The following is a 27,719-nucleotide window of genomic DNA, read 5'->3' as shown; positions in this document are numbered from 1 at the left end:
GCCATGTTGAGCTGAGCACACGAGCCTGTTTGTTTGAGGAAATGTGATCCTTGTTGTTTTTATCTCTGCAGCTCGACCTGCGCTCAGCTGACGTCTCTCTGTTCTGTGTGCAGGAGTACAAGAGGAAGCAGATCGAGGAGCAGCGGCAGGCCGAGCGGCTGCAGAGGCAGCTGCAGCAGGAGCGGGCGTACCTGGTGTCGCTGCAGCAGCAGCAGGAGCCGGCGCGACCGCCGCAGGACAAGAAGCAGCTGTACCACTACAAGGATCAGGCGCCCAGCAGCAACGACAAGCCCACCTGGGCCAAAGAGGTAGCCTGCAGGCACGCAGTTTCACACGACGAGCCTTACTTTCTTTCATTTTAGTGCCGGTGCATGCTTCTGGGGGGGCACAAGTCATTTAACCGGCAACATCATTTATGTTGATGAGTGTGGAAGAAGCTGTTTCAAGGCGGCTTTGCTCTGATTGGCTGCCCCTCGCAGCAGAGGTGGCCATATTAGTGACACCCTGTCCCTGCTGACATCACACAGAGCCTGAAACTGATTGTTGATTTTTTGATGCTTTTGATCGATTAATACAAACAAATCTTTGCATAAAATAAAGACAAAATGAAGAATACAGCTACATTTAAACAAGTTTTTTGCCACATATTATGAGAAACATTCGATCGCACTAAAAGTCAGACTATTGTTTGTTTTCCCTTTGTGACTATTGGAAAAGTGGTTAAGCACCAACACCTTCCAACATGTTTCAAGAAAAGAGCTTTTACCGCTCTGAGGATGTGACGCTGCTGTGCAAACAGGTGCTGCTAGCATCCAAATGTGCACACATACACTCAGGTGAAGCTCTGCTGCAAAGACAAAAGGCTGGTTTATATGTGGGAGCAGGAACAAGACTCTACCCACTGAGCAGCTTGTGGTTCCACTCAGACTCACACAAACAGATGTTTCCATTTATAGCAGCACTAACTGAGCTGGAGTCGTGTGAATCAAAGGCCAGCGCGCTCTGTTTGTTCAGGACGCGCTTCGAGTTTCCCACCCTGCAGGTATCATCGGAGCTGATCTGCAGAAGAGTCTGCGATAAATAAAAGTGACAACTTTCTGATTTCTTTCATTTTCCAGGTGAAACAGCAAACAGGCGGAGAAACTACCAAAATAAGAGTTTCATTTTAAAAAGGCTTGATGTGTAGTGACTTGAGTCGTCCGTGTTCGTCACTAACAGGGTGATGAGCTCAGCATGTTAAAGGTCAAACTGAGTAGTAGTGAGATGTTTTTCTGCCTTTTGGAGTGTTTCTGTAAAGAGGGCTTACGTTCCTCCCATCAAACAAATGTGAATGCAGATCACAGATCTCACTCTCTGGACACCAAAACCAGCGAGTGTCCTCCTCCTGTCCTCCTCCTGTCCTCATGTGCGTCTTCTCCTCGTTAAACACCCACCTTGCCTTCCAGGTGATGCGTCGAGCTCAGAGCAACTCCCCCCGCATCGCCCCAAAGAACTATAACTCCTTCACAGAGAAGCAAGACATCAACTTTGAAGAGCTCCTCAAGCTCCCTGGGTACAAACCTCGGCCCCGTCCCCCCTCCTACCCTGTCCACGTCAGCCCCACCAGACATCACATTCACACACCTCGAATCCGCATCACCTGCGTCCCCGAGCCCGCCTACTCTGAGCCTGTGGGGTCCCGGAGGAGCCCTGACAGGAGTCCCGACAGGAGCGCTGACTCCAGGGGCCGCAGCCCCAGCCGCTTGGTTAGTCGGAGGAGGAACAGATGCTTCCTCATCTTGCCGTCTGTCCAGCTTCCTAATTAACCTCCTGCTGGGATGATTTCCCTTTAATCTCTAATAAGAGCTCCTCTAACCAGGTGAACTGTCTAACTGTAACTCTGGGATGATGTGGACTCCTCCCTTTCTCACCTCCTCTCACCACTTGGATCTGTTGGTTAAGCTCCTCTTTGATTGGCTACCTCTGCACTTTCAACCACTTTAGCTCAAAATGTTGAGTTTCCACGGACACCATGCTGTTTGCAGACACACTCATTTACAGGGCGCGCAGTGATGTCACATATAGCATACTGATGTATTCTTATGGCATATCTACAGCATATATAGGTGTAGACGAAGGAATAACCTAGGTAACCTAGCCAAAATGTATGGCACGCCTACAGCGAGCCTACAGAGTAGCTCCTACACATCTATGCTGTAGCAAACCTGCAGCTTACCTGTGTACCTGCATGTCTATGATGTACCTCAGACCTGCCCCACGATGGCCTTTACTGCACTAACATTCTCACGTTCAGCACAAACGTTTTGTGCAGAGATAAGTATTAAATCTCTCTAACAAAGAAAAGACGACGATACAGCTGAAGCAGTTCTGCTGCACAACAAGGACATTAGTTGATACCAGATGAGCCCAGAGTTTTACTAGTGTGTATTTCTTTAAAAAAAGCATATTTATCCTAAAATTTGAACCTGCAAATCTCATTTTTCCTTCTATTCCTGTTAATTATCTGGAATACTGAAGAGGTGTATGTCACTGAAACACAAGTAAACCCATGTTTTGCTCCGGAGCTCCAACTACATGGTGGTCAGTGACTCCAGCAGAGACCCTTCAAATGTTTTTTATGCAAGTTAAAATTTGGATCCCACAAACAGCATCGCTGACATGACATATTTTGTTGTTTTGGGGATGTATGTAAGAACACTTGGTCGCTGTAACACCTGCCCTCTTACTTTTCTTTCCAACTCTTAACTTTAACCATCGCTTTCCATTTTACAGGCTACTGACTGTGCTGGTGCTGCAGGGTGATCTCTACCCAGAGCAGCTCTCACTCTGGTGCTTCTCAAACCTATGCTGTGCATGCTGTTGTATAATATTTACAGGTCATTTGAGTTTATCTGGTGATTTAGAGCAATAAAGAGGATAAAAGCGGGTAAGAGTTTAAAGCCACCCAGACTGAGAGCTGCTCTGTTATTGCATGCTGTGATTTTATCTCTAACATGTACTTAATCAGATTTCCTCTTCGAGGCTTCATGTTAACTTCATGTTAAATTCCAGGTTGTTGAAGTCGTTATTTGTTCTGTAACATTGGTTTTATTTGCCTTTTACACTCTTACACAGAAGGTACGAGCTCATAAAATCTGTGTTTCATGTGTGAACTCTGCTGATTTTGTCCAAACCATAAATTAGGGCCACTTTAAACTCATGACAGACACACATTTAGGGCAGAGCTCCAGGTCTGCCCCCTGGTGGCAGCTGGTGGACAGATGTAGGACAGCTGCAGCTATATCGGTGTTTCTCCCTGCGGACGCTGAACATGGAAAGCACACTGTGTGCAGATAGGTCTACCCTCATCTCCCAGGATTTCCCTTCGAGCTTCAGAAGAGCAAATGTTTCCATCACAATGTTCCCCTCTAAAAACACATGACCGCCGTTTAGAGAGAACCGACCCTGTGGAGGTGCACCTCATCGGGGGCCGCAGGTGACGTGTGCAGCCAGCTCAAAACCATCAGACGTGATAGTTTGTTAAGCTGACAGTAGAGGAACGAAGAGCAGACTTACAGTGTTTTACAATTTAATGAGAAGCAGCTGAATTCACACAGAAAACAACTTCTTTTAAAAAGTCACTTTTGTCTGACCTGAAGACAAATAAGTTCTCCTGTAGATTTACAAGCTGAAATCATCAGCCACAGTAACCAGCAGCTGAATATGAAACTGAGGGAAAGAGATCAGATGTGAGCTCTTTATTTAACTAATGCAGGAGAAAAGGCCCTGAGACAGACTTCACTTTACTGCACTGTAAAACACATTTCAGGTCAAATTCATACAGGATTTGTATCTAATTATGTAAAGATAGCAAAGAAGGTAAAAGTAGACATACTTAATGTGTAATAATGCCCCAATCAGTGTTTCATGTTGTTAATAGTTAAGTATATAATAAGGCCAACGTACTGATTTTCTAGATGAATCAATGTGTTTGTTTAAAAAATCCAAATACAAAGAGTCAATTTTCCATCTACACACTTCAGCTCCAACTAATAATTACATTTTTAAAACATTTCCACAAACATTTCCACAGAAGCTCAAATAAATCAAGTCATTGGGAGAATTAACGGCACCACCGCTGGCTGGAGATCAGACCTCCAGATGTTGGTTTAGCCACATGTGAGAACAGCCGTTATCTTTTAATGACGCCTGTTTTTATTTCGTATCCATCAAACGCTTCATTAAGTCCGATACTTCCAGTTTTCATTTACAGTTTGACATGAACTAAAACATCTTCCTGTTGGGAGCAGAACAACGTGATATCTATGTAAATATGAATAAGTGTGTATCACGTACTGCAGAAAAAGTCTTCACCGAAGTTCATCTAAATGTTTGTGTGCAGAGATGCACACAAACAATAAACAATATTGAGCTGTAAACAGTAACTCTGCTTCTTTAGCAGGTTAATAAACCTGTGCAGCAAAGAGATTCATTCACTGTCATGTGTCTGATGTGCTGCTTCTGCTGTTGCTCCTGTGTTATAGTTTTAAATTGTTGTGGTGAAGCCAGCTTCATTTTCTGCATCTTTCGAGCATTAAAAGCAGTAAATAGACGTCATTTTTAAACGAATCCATTTAGCTCTGCACAGAACGAGCTGTTTCCTCTGATTTCAGCAGAAGCACAGTTTAACCTCCCGAAACAATTATTCGTTTCTACCTGAGGAACAAAACTGGAACAAAATGTCTCAGACTTGGTAACGAGCTACAGGAAAACTCCCAGAAGAAGAAATCAGTCAAATCAGCTTTAAAACCAAAACATGTGAACAGACACACACAGCTTAGAGGACACTTTCATCATGGTGTGTGTGTGTGTGTGTGTGTGTGTGTGTGTGGGAACATTACAAGCTGAACCTCTTCTCCTGCATTGCAGCATAAAGTCTCCAACCGGATCTCAGACCCAACCCTGCCGCCTCGCTCCGAGTCCTTCAGCAGCGGGGGCATCCAGCAGGCCCGGACTCCGCCCATGCACCGCTCCATGGAGCCACAGGTGTGTGACCTGTGTTTGTGTGTTTGTCTGAGTGTGATATGTACGTTGGTACGGTGCAGTGGAATTCACTGGTTCTCTGGGACTCACCAACTGGCCCGTCTCTGAAACAGGAAGAGAGGATTAGACTCAGGACTGTGGATGTTGTGGTTATGAGGTTGTCCTCTCTGCTAGCTTCAGTATCGTGTCCACAGGATGTCAGTTTAGTTTAGTTTAACTCGCTTTAGCTTTTTCTTTTTTAATCAATCAGTGAGAAGAGCTCCTTTCGTGATCAGCGTTCAGGCCCCTCAATAATGTCTCTCAGTTATTGGACACAAAGAAATTTGTACATAAAATATTTGCAGAGAATGAAGCGTGTGCGTGTCCTGGACATGCACGCACATGCAGATACAAACCCTCCACACTTCTGTGGAACCGTCACAGATGCCCACGAGTGCATTTTAACGTGATGAATTCAAAGATCGGCGAGTGTTGGAGCCAGCGAGGTCGCTCCGTGTCGTCGATGCGTCCGATCGTCACGGACACACGTGGGTTTTGGTTTCATCAAAGGCGAAGCAGCTGAAATGAAACTCTGAGCTCTTTTGAACATCAGCAGAGTGGCCTCATTAGTGCAGGAGAGGCTTATGTGAATGGGATTAAGTGTCTGAGAGGAGCTAGAGTGAGACAAAGATTAATAAGGAGATTGTCGGGTGTGATGGAGCGGTGTCGGCAGGCGGTGACGCAGCATTGTGCTAGAAAGTGCGCAAAGCTTTGTGACGGCTTTTGATCGTATAGATGAAGAGCAGGAGGAGGATCAGGATGAGCAGTTATTGCGAGTTTCTCCTTTGTGAGTATTTGAGTTGAAAGTTATGTATCTTTGCAGTATCACCAGCCATCCCTGCAGCGAGTCTCTCATGCTGTGGTGGAGGTCCAGCTGCACCGTCTGTAGTCTTTTCTGATCTGCAGCAGGAGTGAGCTCGGCGTAGTGGCTCTCCACCCTCTGGGCTCTGGTTGGACTGACCCTCCAGCTGGCAGCAGGTATCAAGATTAAAATAAGGGGCCCGGAGGAATGAGAGTGTTTGATCAGAAATAAATACAGTGAAGAAAACTGGTGCATGAAATGTTGTAATAATAAAAGCGTCGTGAAAGCCTGCACTGGAATCACTGTTTGATTTCAAATCCACTGTGATGGAGTACAGATGCAAAATGACAGGCATCCAGTCGGCAGGGTTACTTATCAGTAACAGTACGTTTGGTTCTGGGTCTCAGCTTGTCTGAGGAGTTTTCAGCAGTTTATAGGTGTCACCCCCTCAAACTGGGTGGGGTCTGTTTATGTTATGGGAACAGTGGATGGTAATGGAAATAAGCAAGATGGAAACATGCCAGACTTTTCCTTGACATCTCTCCGTCTGTGCTCAAGTAAAGCCGGTCTGTGGGGAGTAGTTTCAGTAAAACTCTGGTAGGAGCTGAGTCCTGCAGGTGTGATGCACCTGTTTGTATGACATCAGGAGACACGGACAAACTCCTGGGTTTGGACAGAACGCTGCTGCACGTCACCAGCAGGAGGCGCTGTTTGTCTGCTGGGCTGTTGGAGAAAATACTCACACACACACACACTCTCACACACACACACACTCTCACACACACACACACTCTCACACACACACACACACACACACACACACACACACACACTCACACACTCACACAGTGCACTGCGAGGAGTGTTTTCCCTCCTCCGTGACCTCATCTTCCTTCCTCTGCATCACTCCTCCTGTATTGTTTCCTCTTGACTTGCCTCCTAATCACTCTGTCCTGATCCTGCTCTCTCCCCTCCACTTTGCCTGTTTCCTGCCTGCGCGCATGTGTGTGTGTGTGTGTGTGTGTGTGTTCAGATGGCCCACCTGGTGCAGGTGAAGAGTCATGGCTTGTCAGGCTCCCAGTCCCTGTACGACCCCCACGGCGTGTCCTCCTCCTCGGCGTTGCCCTCCCCCTCCCGGCCTCCCATGCCCCGGCAGAACTCTGACCCCACCTCTGACACCCCTCCTCCCCCGCCCCTGTCCCGCCTGGCGCCCCCCCTCGACAAACTGGACCGCAGCTCCTGGCTGCGGCAGGACGACGACATGCCCCCTAAGGTCTCTGCATGCCACCGCCAGTGTGTTTTTATCCACGTGTGCTGAGTTTGCTTTTCTTTAAAGTCTGTTTTTACCTTTTTCTGTCTTTTTCTGAGTTTCTCTTTACTTTTTGATTTTTTGAGTGTTTTCTGATTGTATTTATCATTTAGTTTATCGTTAGTTAAACATGATCTATTTGAAAAAAGGACTTACTCTGGTAGAAATCACAAATTTCTACCAGAAATTTGTGATTTCTGGTAGAAATTTAAAATGATTGTGTTGTGTATTTAGCTTCACATTAATTGTGTTCAGATTAAATGCAAAGCTGGGTTTCAGAGCACTGCTCTTTAGTCTTGTGTTATGTGCTGCAAATATCCTTCATCCCAGTGAAATGAGCTTTAGTTAAAGCTGCTCAGCGAGGCATAATTCTGTCAAACGTTTTTCTTATATAAACACCCAAATGATGTCAGTAACTGCTCTAAAACTAAAAGACTAAGACAAACAGACTTTGTAATGGATAAAGGACAGTCTATCCCCATCACCCTGATTAAAATTGTAATGCACAGACTAAAATTCTGCTCATTTTTGCTTCCTTTTTGAGTTAATTTTGTGAATTAAAGAATGCCTTTGCAGCTCTCAGTTTTGTACTTAAACTCTCTGATGTTTTAAAATGTCAGCTTTTAGCCTGTTGCTTCCGGACAGATGTTAAAACCTGCTGCTGTTTTGTGTTTCCAGGTTCCTCAGAGGACGACCTCCATCTCTCCGGCTTTGGTCAGGAAGAACTCTCCTGGAAACGGGCCAGGCCTCGGCCCGCGGGCCGGCGCTCACCTCATACGGGCCAGGTATGTGCAGCTCTGATGTCGACCGGTGGAAATGTGGGTGTGGGTATTTGTTCACAGTCATGTCTGAGGCAATGCTGTGTTTGTGTTACTGTAGCAACCCTGACCTGCGGAGGCCCGACATGTACTTGGACACTCCCCTGAAGAGAACAAGCAGCGGCAGCTCCTCCAGCTCCAGCACCCCCAGCTCTCAGGGAGGCTCCAACGAGCGCGGTGAGTCACCTGTTTGTCTGTGAACTCACAAAAACCTGACCTGAACCCACGAAACCCAGTCTGAGCGCCCAAGCAGGCCTTTGAAGGTCTCTCTCAGTGTAAAGGTACTGTTTGTAATTACCCTCTGAAACTTTTTTTGCTTAAACTCTCACCACCACCAGGGGGCAGCGTTTTACCAGGTGTTGAGATGTTTTTAGATATTTTGATGTCTCATTTTCGTTAATATTTCATGCTTGTTGAACTTGTTTCCTTAACAAGTTTAAATTTTTTCCATTAGTACTCGACATCGCTCAACGCGACTCAAGGTGGTACAGCTCGCCTCGCCTCATTTTCTCAGTGTGCGTGGTCCTGGTTATAGTACCGTGTCCGAGGTTGTGATAATTAGTATGTGACATGAACGCTAAAACAATGACATACCTGCTGCTCGGCCTGAAGCTTTTAGTCACACTCAAGGATCACGGCGTTGGTTTTTGTGGCCTTTTCACTCATTGCCAGGTTTCAGAAATGTCCGTTTTGATTTCGTCACACACTCTCTCATGACTCATCGAGTGACGCCACTGACCAGCAATCGGTGGCTTGCAGTCTTTTGACGTCACATTTTTGCCTTGGATCACTTGGAACCTCGACCGAGTAGGTACTAAAAAGTACCTGGTAACAGGTACTTTGTGTTCGTAATGGCCAACCTGATTAAATAAAGGTCACACTGACTTGCTGCACCACCTTGTGGTTCAAATTGGTATTGCGTTAAAGTCTAACCTCACCTTATATTTCCCTATGCACAGACGTTTTGGACGTAAAGTCATAGCAGTTGATTTTTTTACGCTCAGTTGATAATTTTGGATTTTGGAAGGCTCACCAAACCCACTGATGAAATGCTGCCCCCTAGTGGAGATATTTGTAAAGGGTAATTACAAAAAGTGCCTTTAAATTGCTTCTTAGAATTCTTTCTTAGCGTTCTGTCTTCCCCAATTTGTGCAAGCTCTGCTGTTTTATGAAAAACATCCTCTTGTGTTTGGGTTTTAGGTAATTCAGCCTCTAAGACTGAAGGCCACGACGCCAAAGACGACAACAGAGAGATAACCCGACCCAGCAGGCCTGCAGTGAGTACACACTGTGTATAACACAAACACACACACACTCCTGCAGCTCTCCTGTGTGTGGCAGTGCCACAAACCCCCGTAAGATTAAGAATACTCATTAAATAAACATGCGGTGAAAGCCTGACTGACTCTTCTCTCTGAACTAACCTCTTCCTGTCCTCCATCCCTCCTCCATCGTCCGTCAGAGCTATAAGAAAGCTGTAGACGAGGTTAGTGATGTTTCTCCTCCTTCATCACCTCACCGCACTGGCACCCTCACATACGTTCTGAATTAAACTCCCGATGTTACCCTGTGCGATTCTTTCAGAATAAAATCATGCTCGGCTTGTGATATTTTTTTCACTCACATTAACACAGGCTTCGGCCCAGATAATAATGAGAGCTGGAAAAGTTGAAAAGCCGTAAATGCTCCTCGCTGAGAAGCCCTCCAGCAAAGCCTTTGATTTTTAGTTTCTTGCTGTGAATTTTCACTTTGAATGAATAAAAAACACAGTTTGGAAAACTGTCTCCAAATGCTTTGAAGTTTCTTAGAATAGACTTTAATTTTCACCAACTTTCCACTTGTTCTCATGTATGTATCATCGATTCATGCTGCTTTTTTAAATTCATTATCAGGTTTTCATACCGAATAAGTTATATTTGTATTTAAGGTCTTTGTTTTCAAAGAAAGTTCTCAAGAAATATCTTATTTTCCAAATTTCCTTCACTTCCTGAAACTTTAAAAGAAGAAAACGTCTCTCCTATTTCAAAAAAGATTTAAAGCTTTATCAAAATCATCCAAACTTCTCTTTCTGAAATTATTCTCAATCAGTTTCAAAATATAAGGTCTTAAAAAATCCTGATTTTAAACCAAAGTTACTGTTTTCCAATAAAAATCTTCTTACTTTTGGAAAATGTGTCTGAAAACATTCCCTTCTGTTTCCTGTCAAAGAGACTCGGTCTGGATTTAATAAGTTATAATTATGAATAATAATTATAACTTGTGTCATTTCCACATGTGCCCCCCCCTCCCCCCTTTTCTTCCTTGTTATCATTTCTCTCCAGGAGTTGGTAAGACCCCCCTCCCACCCGTGACCCACCAAAGCCCCACTTCCTACCCACTGCTCACGTGCACGTTTTCCTGCTGTGAACTGAAGATGTTTACATGTAGTTGTTTTGCTGAGTCTCTGATTCATTCGCAGGATCAGGATTGGACGATGATTCAAAGTTCAAATAATCACAACTCAAATCTTTCTTACTGACAGAGTGCAGAGTGAAATACTTTTGGTCTTTTAATCCTTTGAATTTAGTTCCTAGTAATTTAAATGAAATGTTTATATTCACCTTATTACATTTCTAATAATAGCCAAAGACATCCTATATTTATTATATTTGTATTGATGATGTCTGATATTTTAGTTTGTTTTGTCTGTTTTTACATTTTCTTCATTTCAGCATTTATTTATATTAATATTTTATATTTATAGTATTTTTTAGAATGCTGTTTATATTTTATAGTCCTTATTTTTATGTGTAAAATTACTTCAGATTTTTTGATTAATTGTATTTTTTGTTTACTGTATTTATATGATTACTTTATTACTTAATTTTTGTAGCAACTTTATTATTTTGTAGTAAATTATTATGGATTTTATAATCATCCTAATTTATAAAATTATTCATTATTTAATATATATTTAATATACAGATGATAAATATATTATCTGTATATTTATGAGTGTATTATTTTTTTGTGTTTTATGGGGTGTTTTAAATTTCCAATAATACATTTTCCTCCTTTACGCTGCGTACGTGGTTTGTGAGGCTCACAGTGAAACCACAGTGCTGCACAGAGTTCTCGTGTGAAGGTTTAATGCATTAAGGAGGTCTTACAGGAGAAGCTTTTGGTTATTCTTGTGATCCAGAGAGAAACATTTACTGTCGTATTAAACTTCACAACAGGAAAATGTTGCAAAGAGCATCTCAGCTGTAAAGACAGGATATCGGCTGCTTTTCAAACCATCGCCAAACATTTCTAACTTGTTTAAACTGGTGCTGCTGTGACGTGTTTGCAGCAGAGGCAGTGCACAGAAGCTGGATGAGGCGTCAGGGTGCATGTACCTGGCTGCTCGCTGTAAAATATCACAGAGGCTCAAGTCTGCTGAACTTTGACCTCCCACTTTGAGGCATGGTGCATCCTCCTTCTCTCACTTCACCGTCCTCCTCTCGACGGACTCGCTAACGGCTTGCATGGTGGCACAAAAACCAAAAACACATTTGCTTCCTGCTCTTTGCTTCTGAGCCGCTGCAGCGCCGCAAAGAGGCAGGAGAGCTGCGAGAGTCACTGAAGCGTTCCAGGATTGCAAAAATAAGGAATATCAGACATGCAGCTTATTTTATTGTGGGGGGGGCATAATCCAGGATGATGAGAGATGTTTGTGATAGCATGTTTCACTTTGTTCCACCTCAAACTTTGCAGCACAGACTGTGAGATTTTTGTGTAAAAATGAATTTTCCTTAAATGATTGATTTAAGGAAACGTCGCCTCAGGTCAGCTTTGTTTCATCTCTTTGATCGCTGTGTTTTTATATTACTGTGATTTTCTTATTGTAAAAATGTTTCCTGCCTTGAATTTGTTGTGAATCTTTCTCTCAGACAACTTGTATAGTTCGTCTGGTCTCTGGTGTCGAGCAAGTGAATTCTGAAATATCGTTTAAAATTAAAATTGCTTTTGCTGCCAAATTACTTTTCCATCATCAACGCTCTTACTCGGCTAATTAAACACTTTATTTTCAGTGTGATATTAATCTAAAATTTAATGAAATGCAAATCTGTCTTCACACCTGAGAGTTGTGCTTTTGTGGTGTTGGAACAGCTTAGCAGAGCTTTTTAGACGTGATAGTTAGGCTACAAAAGACTTTCATAGATGGACCGAATTCCTTTCAGTTATGATATTTAAACCTCCAAGAAGCCACACGCCGGATATATAAGAAGATAAACTTATTAAAGACAAAAATAGTTATTGCATGATCATTTTGGACCTGCACACTACTGACTTACAGAAATGAAGAAAATAAATAAGTGTTGAGTCACTTTTGAATTTGTCTTCCTGCAGGATCTGACGGCTCTGGCCAAAGAGCTTAGAGAGCTGCGGCAGGGCGAGGAAACCAGCCGCCCGCCGGTCAAAGTGACTGACTACTCGTCGTCCAGTGAGGAGTCCCACAGCAGCGAGGATGAGGAGGGAGAGGGCGGGGCTAACGATGGATCTGTGGCCGTCAGTGATATCCCACGCATCATGTGAGTGATGGTGATAATTCAGGAATAGCTTTGCATCCAAACCAACGAAGAGCACGACCACAGACCGTACCAGCTAACGTTTAGGTCTGAGCACGGAGACTGAAAGAAACACCTGTAAGAAATGTTTCTTAATCATTTTTTAATAAAATGGATTTTGTAAAGGATGGATGCAGCTCAGGCGCTGAGGATCCAACTGCAGGAAGCACAAAGGTTTAATCTTTGGGTGAGGTCAAAGGCAATCAGTCAGTGTGCCATAAAATAAGGCGCAGACAAAAGGAGAAGTACATCAAGAATTCAAACACGCAGGAAAAATTGCAGCTAAAAAGGACAACGATGGAGCAAATGGTTAGAGGCAGGCTGTGATTGGCTAATAGGAAGCAGCTGTGAAACACAACAAAGATGATGCCAGTTAGGGCGAGGCTTTTAATCACAGAGGAGGGAACACTAACAGCAGTAAGATTTGTAAGATTTTACAAAATAAAACAGGAAACGACAGAAACCCAACAGGAAGTGCCTTAAGTCTGGATTCTTTCTAATAATAGCCACCAGGAGGCGACTCTTCTGAATGCAAAAAAAGAAAAACAACATTTTCCAGGTGTGCTTATGGGCTCAGTCCCATTTCAGGTCATATTGAGCAAACCATTAAGTCCATTTTGTAAATTTTGGTCATTATGAGGGTTATGCAGGAGGATGCACATCGGCTAATGATGCACAGCGCTATTAGTGCAGCTCAGAGGACGGTTTGCTTTCACAAACATTTGGCCGATACTTGTTTTGCAGTTAAGAGGCGACTTTTGTGTTTTTCCCTTGTTTTCCCAAAGTCTGCAGCTCTGTGCTACACTCATCATTCATCTGGCAAACCTTCCTTTTCTATGTTTCACTGTGAAACAACAGCTAAGGGCGTTAAGAAGAGGCTTCAAGCCCCTCTTGCACAAGATGATATATATGCAGTATTTATGCAGTACTGAGTGGGTTTTTTGTACTTCTTACTTGTTTCTCCACACGCCATTATCACATATATAACCCAGGAGATGGATCTGTTCAAATTGTTAAGCTCTTATTTTAAAGTCAGATGCGTCTGTTTAAAAAAAAACATTTTAAAAAAGTTATTAAAAGATGATAAAAATCTGTTTTTCAGGCCCGCTGCGAGTCAGAGCACCAACGAGTCCTTCGGCACAGCGGGAGAGCACAACGACACCAACGAGGACACGTATGCAAACAGCTCCCAGGACAGCACCCTGGTGATGCGTGAGGTGAGTCTCCGTTTTAACCTTTGACCTTGACTGCACAGAAACCGACACTCTTCATCTCTGCACCAGATTTGTTGCTTTTTTACTGAGTAGAGGGCAGTGATCGTGGTCTGTTTACACAGCTTGCCCTCAAATCTCAGATATGATTCAAAATCAGCTTTACAAAACAAACTGATTTAAACAGTTTGTTTAGAATATGCTTTGGGGCTTTTATTGTGAAAGGACAGTGTAAGGGGAAAACGCACAGAAAATGGCCCAAAGCGAAGCTGAACCTGTGCCTCTGCACTAGGCCAGTGAGCTGGAGCTGAAAGCATAGTTTAGAGGTAACAGAACTATTGCACATCCATTTCTGTTTATTATTCAAATAATCTTTGAACTCCGCTGAAGGTTTTGGAGAAAACAATCTAAGAGACTCACCACAGTGTAAGTGTGTGTTAAAGGCCAAGCGTGGTAGAAACACAGACCTGATAGCACATGTGCCCACCCTCCCCAGTTTAAAAATAACACTGAAACAAGCACACCTGCATGGGTCCCGCCTCCCTCCATCACCTGACCTGTCAAACAGCCTCGCTGCACAGTAGCCCGCCCCTCTCTCTCTTTTTCCAGAAACACAGGGAACGGAGGCGGAGCTCAACCGCCAGCAACGGTTTCCCCGGCAAACTGTTCTATGGCAGCGCCAATCTCCCCGATTTGGTGCAGCAAAGCACCTCCCCCCTGGTCTCTCCAGGGGATGCCTCTGGGGTCCAAGTAGGTGGAGCAGCACCCAGATATCGGCCCTGAAATCCTCTCCACCCTAAACCTCCCCGTATCCTGACAAACCTCAACCCTGCTCGCCCCGACACCTGCCCACACTCCCCATCACCAGCTGTCTGCTGCTTTATCAGGGTGGGAAATTACCAGCAGCCACATTTAAGGCTGACATTATTGAAGCTTGTGGACTAAATGAATAAAAGGTGCATATGTAGTTTCAGAGGATTGGCCACAAAACCGAGCGCTTGTACAAGATCATCTTCTTGTGCACATCTGGAACGATTTCAACACTGCTCATATATTTAGGCCGCTCAGTTTTGTCTCCTTATACTTCCGATGAGCGGATCTCAGTGATCCTTTGCTTCGATCCTTTGCCAGTCACGCTGTAGGAAAGGGTCCTTAAGGTGGCCGTTGTTGTGAATTGGAGCTACAGGAAGGAAACTGAATTGATTTCAAAGAAGAGAAAACTCAATGTCAAATCTAACACGGTGAGATGCCCCCGAAAAGTTTTATATGTTAACAGATAAAAGTGGCACCTTTAATTTCCTGCCCTGTCCTGTTTGACTCAACCTGCCTTGCTCTACTCGTTTGATCCTTCTTCGTTTGTTCCTCCCTCGCTCAGTTTTCCAGCCTCTGATCCAGGAAGTAACCCCTTTCCTTTTTCTGAGCACCTGATACAGGTCTCTGACAAAATACAGGAAACACTGATGAGGACCGGTTTATATTTTGTGACACTTCATAGAAAATCTTTGTGTTTCCTATATTTTGATCCCAGTTTTTTTATACAGATTTTTTGCTGTTCATGGTAAGTGTTTGACAAACACGTGTTGGACTGTAAAGTCTGTGTTTCTGTGGCTTGCAGTTTGGCATGGGAGGCAGCGGAGGCTCCAAGTCCTCCTTCACGCCATTTGTTGATCCGAGGGTGTACGGGACCTCCCCGACCGACGAAGATGATAAAACCTCAGCCTCAGGTAGGCTTCTCTTCTAATTTAAAGCATCAGTCACATGAGCAGGTGGCGTACAGTAAACGCAGCCTGGCAGCAAACTGTTTTTACCCTCTGAAAGGTCAAATATAGTGTTAGTGCTGCTGATGCTTCTAACCCGAAAATCTCAGGTTAAAGTTTCTTTAGCCCCCCCTATAGTAGCCATGCATCTGCAAGCTGCTTTGCAACCCACATCCTGACAGCCTGACTTAATCATGTTTGTATCTGTTGTTATTGATTGCCAGTATTTTTATATATATATATATATATATATAGATAGATAGATATATATGTAGTCTAATTTATAATTATGAAAATAATAGAATCCAATATATTAGTAGCGTAAAATGAAAAAATAGTGTAAAATATTGTATTATTGTCTCAGGGATGGGGCAGCTGCAGATGAGATGATGTTGCATTTTGTTGTACTTTGTGCTGCAGCGCTGTTTGCTGATGAGTTGCTGAAGCAGGAGCAGGCGAGGCTCAATGAGGCCCGCAAGATCTCCGTGGTCAACGTCAACCCCACTAACATCAGGCCGCACAGCGACACGCCCGAGATCCGTAAATACAAGAAACGCTTCAACTCGGAGATCCTCTGTGCGGCTCTCTGGGGTAAAACTGTCACGTCAGCAACAGCCTCGTGATAATTTGAATCCTGTGCAGATACAGAGGCGCTAAAAAGGAAGCGTGTGTGTGTTTTGGGCAGGAGTGAACCTGCTGGTGGGAACGGAGAACGGCCTGATGCTGCTGGATCGAAGCGGTCAAGGCAAAGTTTACAACCTGATCAATCGAAGGCGCTTCCAACAGATGGACGTCCTGGAGGGACTCAACGTCCTGGTCACCATCTCAGGTTGGCAGCTGATTTCACCAAATGCCACATCACAGATCCACAGTTGATGGGTTAAACTCACAAAGACGCAGACACCATTTAATTTATGTTTGTTCCATACAGGAAATGAATTATCATTTCATTTGAATTCTGAATTTTCCTCCAAAATAGGGAAGAAGAACAAGCTGCGGGTTTACTACCTGTCCTGGCTGAGGAACAGGATATTACACAATGACCCTGAAGTGGAGAAGAAACAGGGTTGGATTACAGTCGGGGACCTGGAGGGCTGCGTGCATTACAAAGTCGGTACGTTCAGATCGTTTATGGGAGACGTGCGGACCTGTTCACTAACAAACTAGAAATTAATATCTATCATATCTTATGTTGAATTAAAATCTTTTTTAGCTGAAATCCTGAGATTTCACATTAAAATGTGTCTTTATTTCTGCAGTGAAGTACGAGAGGATTAAATTCTTGGTGATTGCTCTGAAGAACTCAGTTGAGATCTATGCCTGGGCACCTAAACCTTACCACAAGTTTATGGCTTTCAAGGTAATCAAGCTAAGACTTGTGATATTTGGAAAAGTACATGATACTGATTTCTTTGTATTTCTTTATTTTATTTGTCTTCTGCAACTAGAGAGGAAATATCACACGCCTGATTCACAAAGTTATATCCAGCTGCTTTAGTGCATGACTGAACCTCAGTCAATCTTCTTTTCTCTGTCTGCCAGTCTTTCACTGACCTGCAGCATCGCCCCCAGCTGGTGGACCTGACTGTAGAGGAAGGGCAGAGGTTAAAGGTCATCTACGGCTCTAGTGTTGGCTTCCATGTAATTGATGTGGATTCTGGAAATCCCTACGACATCTACATCCCCTCACATGTAAGTGTGTGTGTGTGTGTGCGTGCGTGCGTGTGTGTGTGTGTGTTACTAGGACAGGCCTCCACAAAGTAAATCAGTAATTTCTAAAGTAAAGACTTGGTTTTAGCTCAGGGTAAAGTTAGGCTTGGGTTAGGTTTAGGCTGAGGCAGTGTGCGTGTGTGTGTGTGTGCGTGTGTGTGTGTGTGTGTGTGTGTGTGTGTGTGTGTGCTGGTATTAATACACTGCTGCTTGTCTTCAGGGACAATTCTTCACAATGTGAATCACTTTGTAAGGCAGGGGTGTCCAACTCCAGGCCTCGAGGGCCGGTGTCCTGCAGGGTTTAGATCTCACCCTGGGTCAGCTCACCTGAATCACATGATTAGGTCATTACCAGCCTCTGGTGAGGAGGTAACTCAGCCATTTAAATCAGCTGTGATGGATCAAGGACACATCTAAAACCTGCAGAACATCGGCCCTGGAGTTGCCCACTCTTGGTGTAAATCTTTCCCACCACAAAAGCAATACTCCTACTATGGATGTACGTGGTTTCACAACAGTACGTCCTCTGAAAACAGCTGTGAACCTCTATTGTGCACGTACAGGGACCTGCCTTCCTTCGGGGAACATGTCCCCATAATATAATAAAGCCCAATGTAAAAGAATTAGGAGAGAGCCATAACTTCAATTTCAGTGGTTACAGGGAATTAAACTGGTAATTCCATAACAAATGTTTTAAAAGTTTTCTGACTTTACCCCAAAAAGTATTAAAAGTTTATTTTAGGTAACATTAAGGTTAAGTTTGGCTGTTGTTGTTGAAGCTGGTGCGAGGCTCTGTGGGGACACGCCCCCATAATTCATTCAGATGTTCCAGTTAGGCCGAGGTCAGACAGATAGCAGCTGTGGTTACAGTAGATCACACCGTATTAATCAGAATCAGAATCAGAATCAGAATACTTTATTGATCCCTGGGGGAAATTATTTTTTGTTACAGTGCTCCATTTTAAACCAACATTAAGACAAGACAGACAATACGCTAACTAAGAATAGTACAATATATACATATACATACATATATACATACATACATACATACATACATAAGTCACTCATAAATAAATAGTTGGAAAAGAAACATGTGTAGTTGTAGCAGCAAACAGTGTGTTAAGTGGATGCGTTGTACAGGGAGATGGCCACAGGCAGGAATGATTTCCTGTGTCGTTCAGTGGTGCTTTTCGGTAATCTCAGTCTCTCACTGAACGAGCTCCTGTGACTGACCAACATGTCATGGAGTGGGTGGGAGGTGTTATCCAACATTGTCTTTAACTTGGACAGCATCCGCCTCTCCGACACCACCTTGAGGGAGTCCAGCTCCATCCCCACAACATTGCTGGCCTTACGGATCAGTTTATTAAGTCTGTTGGCATCTGCGACCCTCAGCCTGCTCCCCCAGCATGCAACAGCATAGAGGATCGCACTGGCCACCACAGACTCATAGAAAATCCTCAGCATTTTCTGGCAGATGTTGAAGGACCTCAGTCGCCTCAAAAAATAGAGACGACTCTGGCCCTTCCTGTAAAGTGCTGTGGTGTTTTTAGCCCAGTCCAGTTTATTGTCAATGTGTACTCCAAGGTATTTATAGTCCTCCACAATGTCAACACTGACCCCCTGGATTGAAACAGGGGTCAAGTGTTTCCTGGTCTTCCTGAAGTCCACGATCAGTTCCTTGGTCAATGTGCTGTAAACATGACTGCATATGTGTACTTTATATGTAACTGTGTTTGACTGCATGTTTAATATGAGTGTGATTTAAGGAGTGAACGTGTGAGGAAATGTGAGAGGATGAATGAGCTAATAGCAGAACAAATGAAATGGTGAATGTGTGACAGCCCCAGAACAGAAGTGATGAAGAGAACAAAGGAATGTGTGAGGAGGAGAGGCTGTAAGTCACAGATGGAAATGTTTCAGCGAGTGAGTGAATTAGCAGATGAATGAGTGAGTTAGTGAATGAACTGGTGTTTGAATCCAGAGGCAGAGGGTGAATCGCTGTCCTCCTTTAACCCCGCTTTGGTTACAGTCAGAGATGGACGGGCCAAGGAGACGGTAACCACAGCAACCGCCTCTCATTGCTTTTGGCAGTCATGAATCACGCTGTGCTCGTGTCTGTTTCCATGGCAATTGCGTGGCTGAGGAGCGGGAGGCTTTATTGTTGCAGCAGTTTCTTCTCTCTCAGGGTGGGGAAGGGGGGATGTTAGAGGGGTCCAGCTCCTAACACCCCTGCCCCCACCCCATTCAACACCCCCCCTCCCGTCTGTCGTCCTGGCAGATTCAGGGTCAGGTGACCCCGCACGCCATCGTGGTTCTGCCCAAGACGGACGGCATGGAGATGCTGCTGTGCTACGAGGACGAGGGCGTCTACGTCAACACCTACGGACGCATCACCAAAGACGTGGTGCTGCAGTGGGGCGAGATGCCCACCTCCGTCGGTACGTCAACCAATCAGCTCGCTTTTCCCTGACCCCACTGACCTCTGACCTCTGATAAGCGGTCTCAGCAGATCATCTTTCACCCTCACTATCTACCACACCCCTTCTCCGCTCAGAGCAACACGCTTGCCTTTTCTTGCCTTTTGCTTTCACCTGTAAACAAGAAGCCCAGACTGTCGTCTCACTCACCTGTTTCATTACCTGCTTAAAGGGATACAGCAGGTTTGGGCACTTGGTCAACTCAGAGCAGTGAGCTGATGAGAACAAACTGTCTCCATCGCCTCCGTTACCTCTTTCTACGTCTTTACCGTGTGAGAAAATTTAAGTCAGTTTATTTTAAAATCAGCACAAGATTTAGAAAAAGTAACCGTGCTGGCTCAGAGGGAGTGACTTTATTGATTTGAACTTTTACAAAAAGTAATCATGATTAAACTCTTTATATTACAAATATACTCTGCATACACTTTAGTCAACACATAGTGTGGCCACCCTGAAGCACACCTGGTTTATTTTCTTATGTAAGGTCCAAACTTCACTAAATGAACACCAGGTTTAATTCAGCAAGACATGAAACCAGGACTGAGATTAGGGGAGAGTGAGGGCCATTTTCTCAACGACTTCATTGCATTTTGACTTCTCTTTGCAACCCGAGCAACTGATCAGGACTAAAAGTAAAATGTTTAGTTAAATGTAGACAAAATGATTCAGTGGTCACATTCTCACACATCCAGCATTGACCTGGGGGAATTGCAACAAACTCGATGTGTCTGCAAATCCTTAAAACCAGGCAAGCTTTAGCAACACGCACACGCCAGGATCATGGAGAGTTTAGTGTCAGTGCTCTCATCACACGAGGGGTAAGTTGACCAAATGTATGACATCCCAAAACCTCGACGTATCCCTTTAACGTTAAGTGTTGAACATCCAGCGGCTGCATGAGCTGATAGCGGCGGATCTTTGCCTTCCTCACTCCCAGCTCTCACAAGTCGTTTACTGTCTGCTCGTTCTTCTTTGTGAGTTGAGTTTGTGTCGTGTGTCTGCTGTGTTAACTTCTGTCCTCTTGTTGTGTCTCGTTGTTGACCGTGAAACATTTCAAAAGGCACTTTCTCATCCGCTCTTCCTTTCATCCTTGATTGCTCGAGCTCTGCAGTAACCCGGTCCAGACAAAACGTTTGTGAGATCCAGCAGCAAAGCAACGAGATGAAAGCTCTGCACCAGATCAATGCAGGGGCAGCACATCTAAATTCATCTATTATTTAGAAGTAGCGTGAGTGCATCAGAGCGCAGCCGAGCATGAGGGGTGGATCTTGAATCTTACGATCCAAGTCAGTCAAAGCTGGTGTGTGTCTCCGCCCATCCTCACTCTTACAGATTTCTCTGTGCTTAACCCTGAATGACAAAAACACGTGTGTGACTGTGTCTCTGTCCTGGAGCACTGTTGCTGACGTGTCACATTTTCTGTGTGGGCATCGTCTCCTGTTAACATGTTTTTGTGTATTTAACTGTCAGACCAGATTGTCTCACAGCCAAGCCCGGCTTCGACCCCTCCCCCACCCCATAAAAACTTAAACGCCTGACTTATTTAACTCTCCGCTGCGCTTATAAACACCCAACCGATCCCGATCCTCCGTATGTGGGACCCTTTTTGTCTTTTCTCCCACATGAGAATAAAAAGAAGCACCAAGAAGCTGCACTGACCCTGGGTGACCAGGTGGACCGGCCTGAACACGGTTTTAATAACTTCTAATAAAAGAAAAGATATCAAAAAATCTATTAGTGCCACTTTTCCTGAGCTTGTAGTTTAGAGACTTTCCCTCCAGTATTCTGGTGACGCATTAATATAAATGAAATGGAAGCTTCTGGCACAACTTCACTGCACTGTGAAAGTGCATGAAAGAGAACAAAGATCTAAAGAGGTCAAAGCTCCAGCAACATTTATTAATTAACCTTCATCAGCCTGATCAAGAACTATACTGCACACAGCATGCAAGTAACATATGTAATAGAGTAGAGCAGGGGTCCCCAATCCCAGGCCTCGAGGGCCGGTGTCCTGCAGGTTTTAGATCTCACCCTGGGTCAACACACCTGTATCACATGATTAGCTCATTACCAGCCTCTGCAGAACTTCAGGACATGTTGAGGAGGTCATTTATCCATTCAAATCAGCTGTGATGGATCAAGGACACATCTAAGACCTGCAGGGACACCGGCCCTCGAGGCCTGGGACTGGGGACCCCTGGAGTAGAGAGAAAAAATTTACACCCAATCAGCTCCATCCTGTATATTTTACAGGTCATTTGGGGCGTGAACAGGAAGAGGATACATCTGAGTGATAATTTAAGTTTTTCCTCATACAGTGTTACACACATCCACTATGAGGGGGAAATAAATGTAAAACAAATAAACTGGTAAAAAGGTATATATAGATTTATAATTATGATCTTCTGGGGCGATCGTGGCTCAAGAGTTGGCAGTTCAGCTTGTAATCGGAAGGTTGCCGGTTTGAGCTCCGGCTCCGACAGTCTCGGTCGTTGTGTCCTTGGGCAAGACACTTCACCCGTTGCCTACTGGTGGTGGTCGGAGGGCCCGGTGGCGCCAGTGTCCGGCAGCCTCACCTCTGTTAGTGCGCCCCAGGGTGGCTGTGGCTACAATGTAGCTGCCATCACCTGTGTGTGAATGTGTGGATGTGTAAAGCACTTTGGGGTCCTTAGGGACTGAGTAAAGTGCTATACAAATACAAATACAGGCCATTTACAATTTCTCACTTTTATCAGAAATTAAGCAACACAATAAAATGTATAAAATCAAACTTCTTCTTATGATTTAAAAGAGAAGCTGAAACTTCTGGGGCTTAAATATTTATCTCTTTATCTTTTTTAACCCTCATTCAACCAGCAAGTGAAACTCTTGAGATTAAGGTTCTGAGAGCGCGCTGGTCTGAGAGAGGCAGCATTAACAGAATAAAGCAGAGAAACCTCACACAGCAGAAATAAGGAGATCCTGAACTTTCCCACTGTAGTGCACATCACAAACAAACATTTCCCGCTAAACCTTCTTGAGACTTCACCATTATTTTAGGGGAGTGTTCATTTTAAAAGGCCACGGCTGTGCACAGCTGGGTGAGCTGTCATCATTTACTGGCCTCCACCCTGCGGACTCACGTTTCACAGTGTTTCACAGGCTGACTTTGCCCTTAAACGCTGTAATGACACTGCTGCTGGACAGCCCGGTGCAATGTGGCAGCTCAGATAACTGCTTTACATCAAAGCGACGAGGTTTGCCAGACAGCAGGCCTGCGACGCGTCTCTCCCAACGCTGGTCGTTCACATCCGTCAGAAACTGCTGCAATAATCTCCCGGAAGTGAGGCGGAGGAGGCCTCGAGGTGTGACTGGCCTGGGTGTGAGACTGGTGCTGAGTCTTCTCCTGTCCAACCCCCTTCTGTGTGTGTGTGTTTGTGTGTGTGTGTTTGTGTGTGTGTGCGTGTGCACCCTTTCCTCCCCTGCAGCCTACATCCACTCCAATCAGATCATGGGCTGGGGAGAGAAGGCCATTGAGATCCGGTCCGTGGAGACGGGACACCTCGACGGAGTTTTCATGCACAAGCGAGCTCAGCGACTGAAGTTCCTGACGGAGAGGAACGACAAGGTGAGTCTGTGCACACACAGCGCACACGAGCGAAGGCGCCACACCTGAAACACACCTGTATGACGTGCTGCCCTCTCCCTGCAGGTCTTCTTCGCCTCGGTGCGTTCTGGAGGCAGCAGTCAAGTCTTCTTCATGACCCTCAACAGAAGCTCCATGATGAACTGGTAACCCTTCCACCTCTTGGACCCGCAACCCTTGTTTTCTTCACCCCGAACATTGGCCACTGAGGGATGGAGGGATGACAGGAGGACGGTGTATGTGTGTGTAAATGTGTGCGCGTGCGTGTGTTTGTGGATAAACGGACAATTGAGCATCAGGAGAAAACTGCAGGAGTGTGCCCACCCCACACACACCCCCCCTCCAGCTGCAGGGGGCACTACAGGGCCCCCGCGGACGGTGCCACTGCCTGCTGAGCAAAGGCGACTCCTCGTGCTGTCGGCGGACGACGCCTCCTCCTCCCCTGCAGGCCAACGGCTGCTGTGGACATGCCGAGTAGCCTTCGACCTCCCCGTTCGATTGAGTGAGGAGCTGCAGAGTGTAGCACATCAGTGACTTTACATCACAGCAGTGTTCACACTGCGGGCACAGCGGCAGGTGGTTTGGCGTGTCACAGTGAAAGCTGGTACTGCTTCTTATACTGTGATTAAATTAGGTTAGAAGCATGAGCGTCCACACTAAGCCTGCTGGATCTGACAGTTTTGTGGATTTGAGCGCCACCAAATGAACGTTGACGATCGTGAGGATGTTTTGTCACCTGCACACAACGTGGTTTCTGGCTGCCTTTAAGTTTCTGCTGAGACAAACTAGTCCCTCGAAATAATCGCCTTCCTTTGTCTCGATGCACATTTGACTCAGTAAGAAGTGAGAGGGGTGCGCACAGATGGCTTTATTTAAGGTAGTGTTAAAAGAATAGAGATCATGGCAAAGACTTATTTATAGCCAAAAGCGACTCGCTTTGCAGAATCTTTCAAATAAAGAATTTCAGGCTTTAGAAGAAGTTAAAAAATCCTCAGAGAGAAATTGTTTTGTTAGTTTCTCAAAAGCAGAGGAAGAGATGTGAATGACGCAGTGGAAAGAGAGTTAGTGTGACCTTAACCTCCCAGGACCTGACGTCCACAGATGTGGCTTATTTAGACCAAAATACTCAATTTTGCTCTACAAGGGCCTGATATCCACTTACGAGGACGTTTTACTGCCACTGTTGTATCGAAATTTTAAACAAATATCCTCATATGTGGCTCTGATGTTTCTTAGAAACAAAAATCAGGTAAAAAAAAAAAAATCTGGTAATTCTGTGTTTAAATAATCATCAGGCCCCAATCAGCCCAAATATCAAAGAGAAATTAAACATGCTGCCGTGGAAGAGTTCAGGTCTGAGGAGGTTAAATGACTAACACAGTCTCAAAGCTTTCTATTAATCAGTGACAAATCTAGCTACAGTTTTGTGGTGACAAGTCTAACCCCGTTTTTAACCCTTACTTTAATCAGTCTGGGCTCATAAAAATAACCTGACAGTTTGTGTCCATGAACATGACAAAAACAGTTTGCCTTGTCACGACTTTCATGTTTTGTTATGAGACTGTGCTGACATGAGAAATGATGGCCGAGTGCAAAATAGACGCTCACGCTGAGCTTATCAGTAATAATTTTTACTTTTTTAGTAATCCATACCCGTTCAGTACACGTTCTATGAACCGAAGAGAGCAAAGTCTGAGTCGAGCCCTGACGCTGTCCCCCTCGGATGCATGTTTTCTGTTATGTGAGCAGCTTCTGTCATATTTCAGGCCTGCGTCGAGAGCAAAACCACTGGGTGTGCATCACTGTGGCCTTACTAGAGCTGTATCGGCAGTATAGGCAGCTTCTGGGTTGAAAAGCAAAGAACCTTTTCAATGGTGATCAAACCACATGTTTATTGGTATTATTGAGGTGTCAGAACCCGTTAAGGATACGGGGGAGGACGTCAGATGTCATCTTTATGGAGGAAAGACTCAAACATGAAGGCTCTTCCTCACAGTGGCTAATACACGTTATGAATTTAACACTGGAATCTATCTGCAGATATCCAAACCTGCAGAGCCAAAGCTGTGTCTTATATGTGAACTGGAAGAAGCTGAATCGGTGCTTCCAAAAACCAACAAATGTGTGTGTTGAAATTCTAAAACACCCAGGCTTAGTGTGGATAAGCTGCTTGTTGTCACGCCGATAACGATGGCGGTTAAATGTTTTGTCTCAGACCGATGTAGCTCTTTGTTCCAGCAGGAAACCACGAGGCCGTGCAGACGGCGTTTCTCACAGTGTGAACACTGATGCTGCTGCTGTTCTTCCCCGTCGGAGGCTACAACAGTTCAGACGAGCAGCGAGTGTCGCGGAGCTGCTGCACAGCCGGCTGCTTTGTCCCGGTTTGTTCCCAGCAGGGGGAGGGAGGTTGTAGATATTGTACCATTGCTGCAACAGCAACACAACAACAAAAGTATTCCCGTCATTTTCTCACAGGAAGAACTCAGCTGTAGAGTAGGCGCCACCTTCTGGAGATTTTTACTCTCGTCTGTCCACGCTGCTGTGTGCACTCGTGTAAATACTCACTTTGATGTTAAGGACAGACAAAGAAAATAATGACAGTCTAGCTTTTTATCCTTTCTTTTCTGGCTCATCCCTTTGTGAATCTGTCGACGCTTTAGGGGGACTAAGCTCAAAAGTTTAGTTTGGATTTTTCTCTCCATAATTCATTTGCCTTTATTTCGTTTTTGCATGATGGCATTCATGTTTTTTTACGTTACTTGTTATGAGTTGTAAATTTGAGGCAATACGCGGTGGGGCGGGGGACGTCTGACTGTGTACCCTACATCTCTGAGCTGAAAACAACAGCTGGGCTTTTATCTGCTGAACTGCACACTGGAGGATCACACGTTTACCATTAAAGTTTTTATGTTCACGATCATTTCCAGAGTGCAGCTGGTAAAGAGCGAGCAGGAGCGTCTTCTTAAAGGCTGGAGCTGAGCCTTTGCTGACTGTACGCGTTTGTGTTTATAGAAGGAAGCTGCTCCATCCTTTACTTGATCTTCTTTTGCTGTTTTTAAAAGAGATGGTGGAGGGGGCGAGTGATGGCGCGTTAAGGCCAGCTGAAGCCTTTTACATGTGCAGGATGTTAGCAGCACCCTGTGAATAAAGGTCAGGAGGCAGGGTCAGCTTGAGAAACCATAGATTAAAAAAAGAGATATATACTGTAAGAATTTTCGTTATGATGATGATATCCTACTGATCATTTTAGAGAAAGACAAAAAAATAATGTTCACTTATTAAAGCATAGTTGTCTTTCTACAGAATAGAGAACATAGCTATAAGAATTTCTAAAAAAAAAATCAAACAGTACAATGTTTTTATTGTGGTATTATTTGTATTTGTATTTCAATTTTTGTACGTATCAAGACTGTGAACATATGTACGATTGTTAGCCTCTGAGTGTGCGTGAGTGTGTGTGTGTGCGTGCGTGGAGGTGAGCAGGTGTGTGCACAGGTGTGTGACATGCATGTGAGTTTTCACCCCGTCTGAATCACTGGAATCAATCAAAAGACAACCTCAACCTGGTAACACGCATCTGTGGTGTTGGGAATTCTACAATAAATGTCCTCTCCTTGTACAGCAACCACACCTGACCCGCTCTCTTTATTCATACCCGAGTCACACGGCAGCTTCTGTGTTCTGAGTGAGATAAAGACTGGACGTTAGACCTAATAGGAAAAACACTCATTTGTTTTAGTCCCAGAGTTTCTACAGGCTGCAGCACAGATTCACAAACAGTCCCGGAAACACTCCTCAGAGATTTTGTTCCATATTGAGATGAAAGCATCGCACAGTTGCTGCAGGTTTGTTGGCTTCACATTCACAAATTCTGACGCCACAACCATGCCACATTCAAAGTCAGTTAAATTACCTTTCTTCCATCTGAATGTTGCAGACCAGGCAACATTTTTGCACTCTTCTGTGCCTAACTTTTAGTGAGCCTGTGTGGTCTGTAACCTCAGGAGGCTCAACGGGCGTGGTCTTCTGCTGCTGTTGCACATCTGCTGCAAGCTTTGTGCTCCTCTGCACACCCTGGTTGTAACAACTCGTTAATTAAGTTATTGTTGCCTTCCTATATATTCAAAGCGGTCTGGAAAAATTGACTTTATGTACAAAACATCCATGTATGTTGTTAAAAAGATAACTGAATGTGGCAAGGCTGTACTTTAGGGTAATACCAATTTGTACCAGATGGTGTTGTTATTCAGTGTAAGCTTTATTTAACAAGGCAAGTTATAAAGAACACGTTTTTATTTCCACTGACAAAAAAGTAAAGCATCTTGAAGAAATGGAAGTAGAGCTAAAAGGAACG

At 44.5% G+C, this 27,719-nt stretch overlaps 1 protein-coding gene across 10 annotated transcripts in view; it reads left to right on the top strand.

Moving 5' to 3' along the window:
• Positions 1-26,990, top strand: part of tnikb (TRAF2 and NCK interacting kinase b) — a 67,291-nt gene extending 40,301 nt beyond the window's left edge. For 3 of the 10 annotated variants that reach the window (XM_012925218.4, XM_012925219.4, XM_076888516.1), the window contains 20 exons: positions 114-308; positions 1,446-1,745; positions 4,909-5,025; positions 6,897-7,136; positions 7,851-7,957; positions 8,052-8,167; positions 9,191-9,267; positions 9,453-9,476; positions 12,362-12,543; positions 13,682-13,796; positions 14,400-14,540; positions 15,406-15,514; positions 15,968-16,138; positions 16,233-16,376; positions 16,527-16,661; positions 16,807-16,907; positions 17,090-17,239; positions 19,542-19,701; positions 23,208-23,347; positions 23,432-26,990. In XM_012925218.4, the coding sequence (XP_012780672.2) occupies positions 114-308; positions 1,446-1,745; positions 4,909-5,025; positions 6,897-7,136; positions 7,851-7,957; positions 8,052-8,167; positions 9,191-9,267; positions 9,453-9,476; positions 12,362-12,543; positions 13,682-13,796; positions 14,400-14,540; positions 15,406-15,514; positions 15,968-16,138; positions 16,233-16,376; positions 16,527-16,661; positions 16,807-16,907; positions 17,090-17,239; positions 19,542-19,701; positions 23,208-23,347; positions 23,432-23,515 (2,808 nt within the window). In that variant the 3' untranslated portion in view covers positions 23,516-26,990. Of the gene's footprint in view, positions 1-113; positions 309-1,445; positions 1,746-4,908; positions 5,026-6,896; positions 7,137-7,850; positions 7,958-8,051; positions 8,168-9,190; positions 9,268-9,452; positions 9,477-10,311; positions 10,618-12,361; positions 12,544-13,681; positions 13,797-14,399; positions 14,541-15,405; positions 15,515-15,967; positions 16,139-16,232; positions 16,377-16,526; positions 16,662-16,806; positions 16,908-17,089; positions 17,240-19,541; positions 19,702-23,207; positions 23,348-23,431 lie in introns of those variants that run through there. The other 7 variants (XM_004572907.4, XM_076888513.1, XM_076888518.1 and 4 more) reach the window with 6 other exon arrangements.
• The last annotated feature ends 729 nt before the right edge of the window (positions 26,991-27,719 follow it).

The sequence above is a fragment of the Maylandia zebra genome, linkage group LG9, assembly GCF_041146795.1.
Source record: "Maylandia zebra isolate NMK-2024a linkage group LG9, Mzebra_GT3a, whole genome shotgun sequence".
Classification (NCBI taxonomy): Eukaryota; Metazoa; Chordata; class Actinopteri; order Cichliformes; family Cichlidae; genus Maylandia; species Maylandia zebra.
This window is presented reverse-complemented; position numbering and strand designations above follow the sequence as displayed.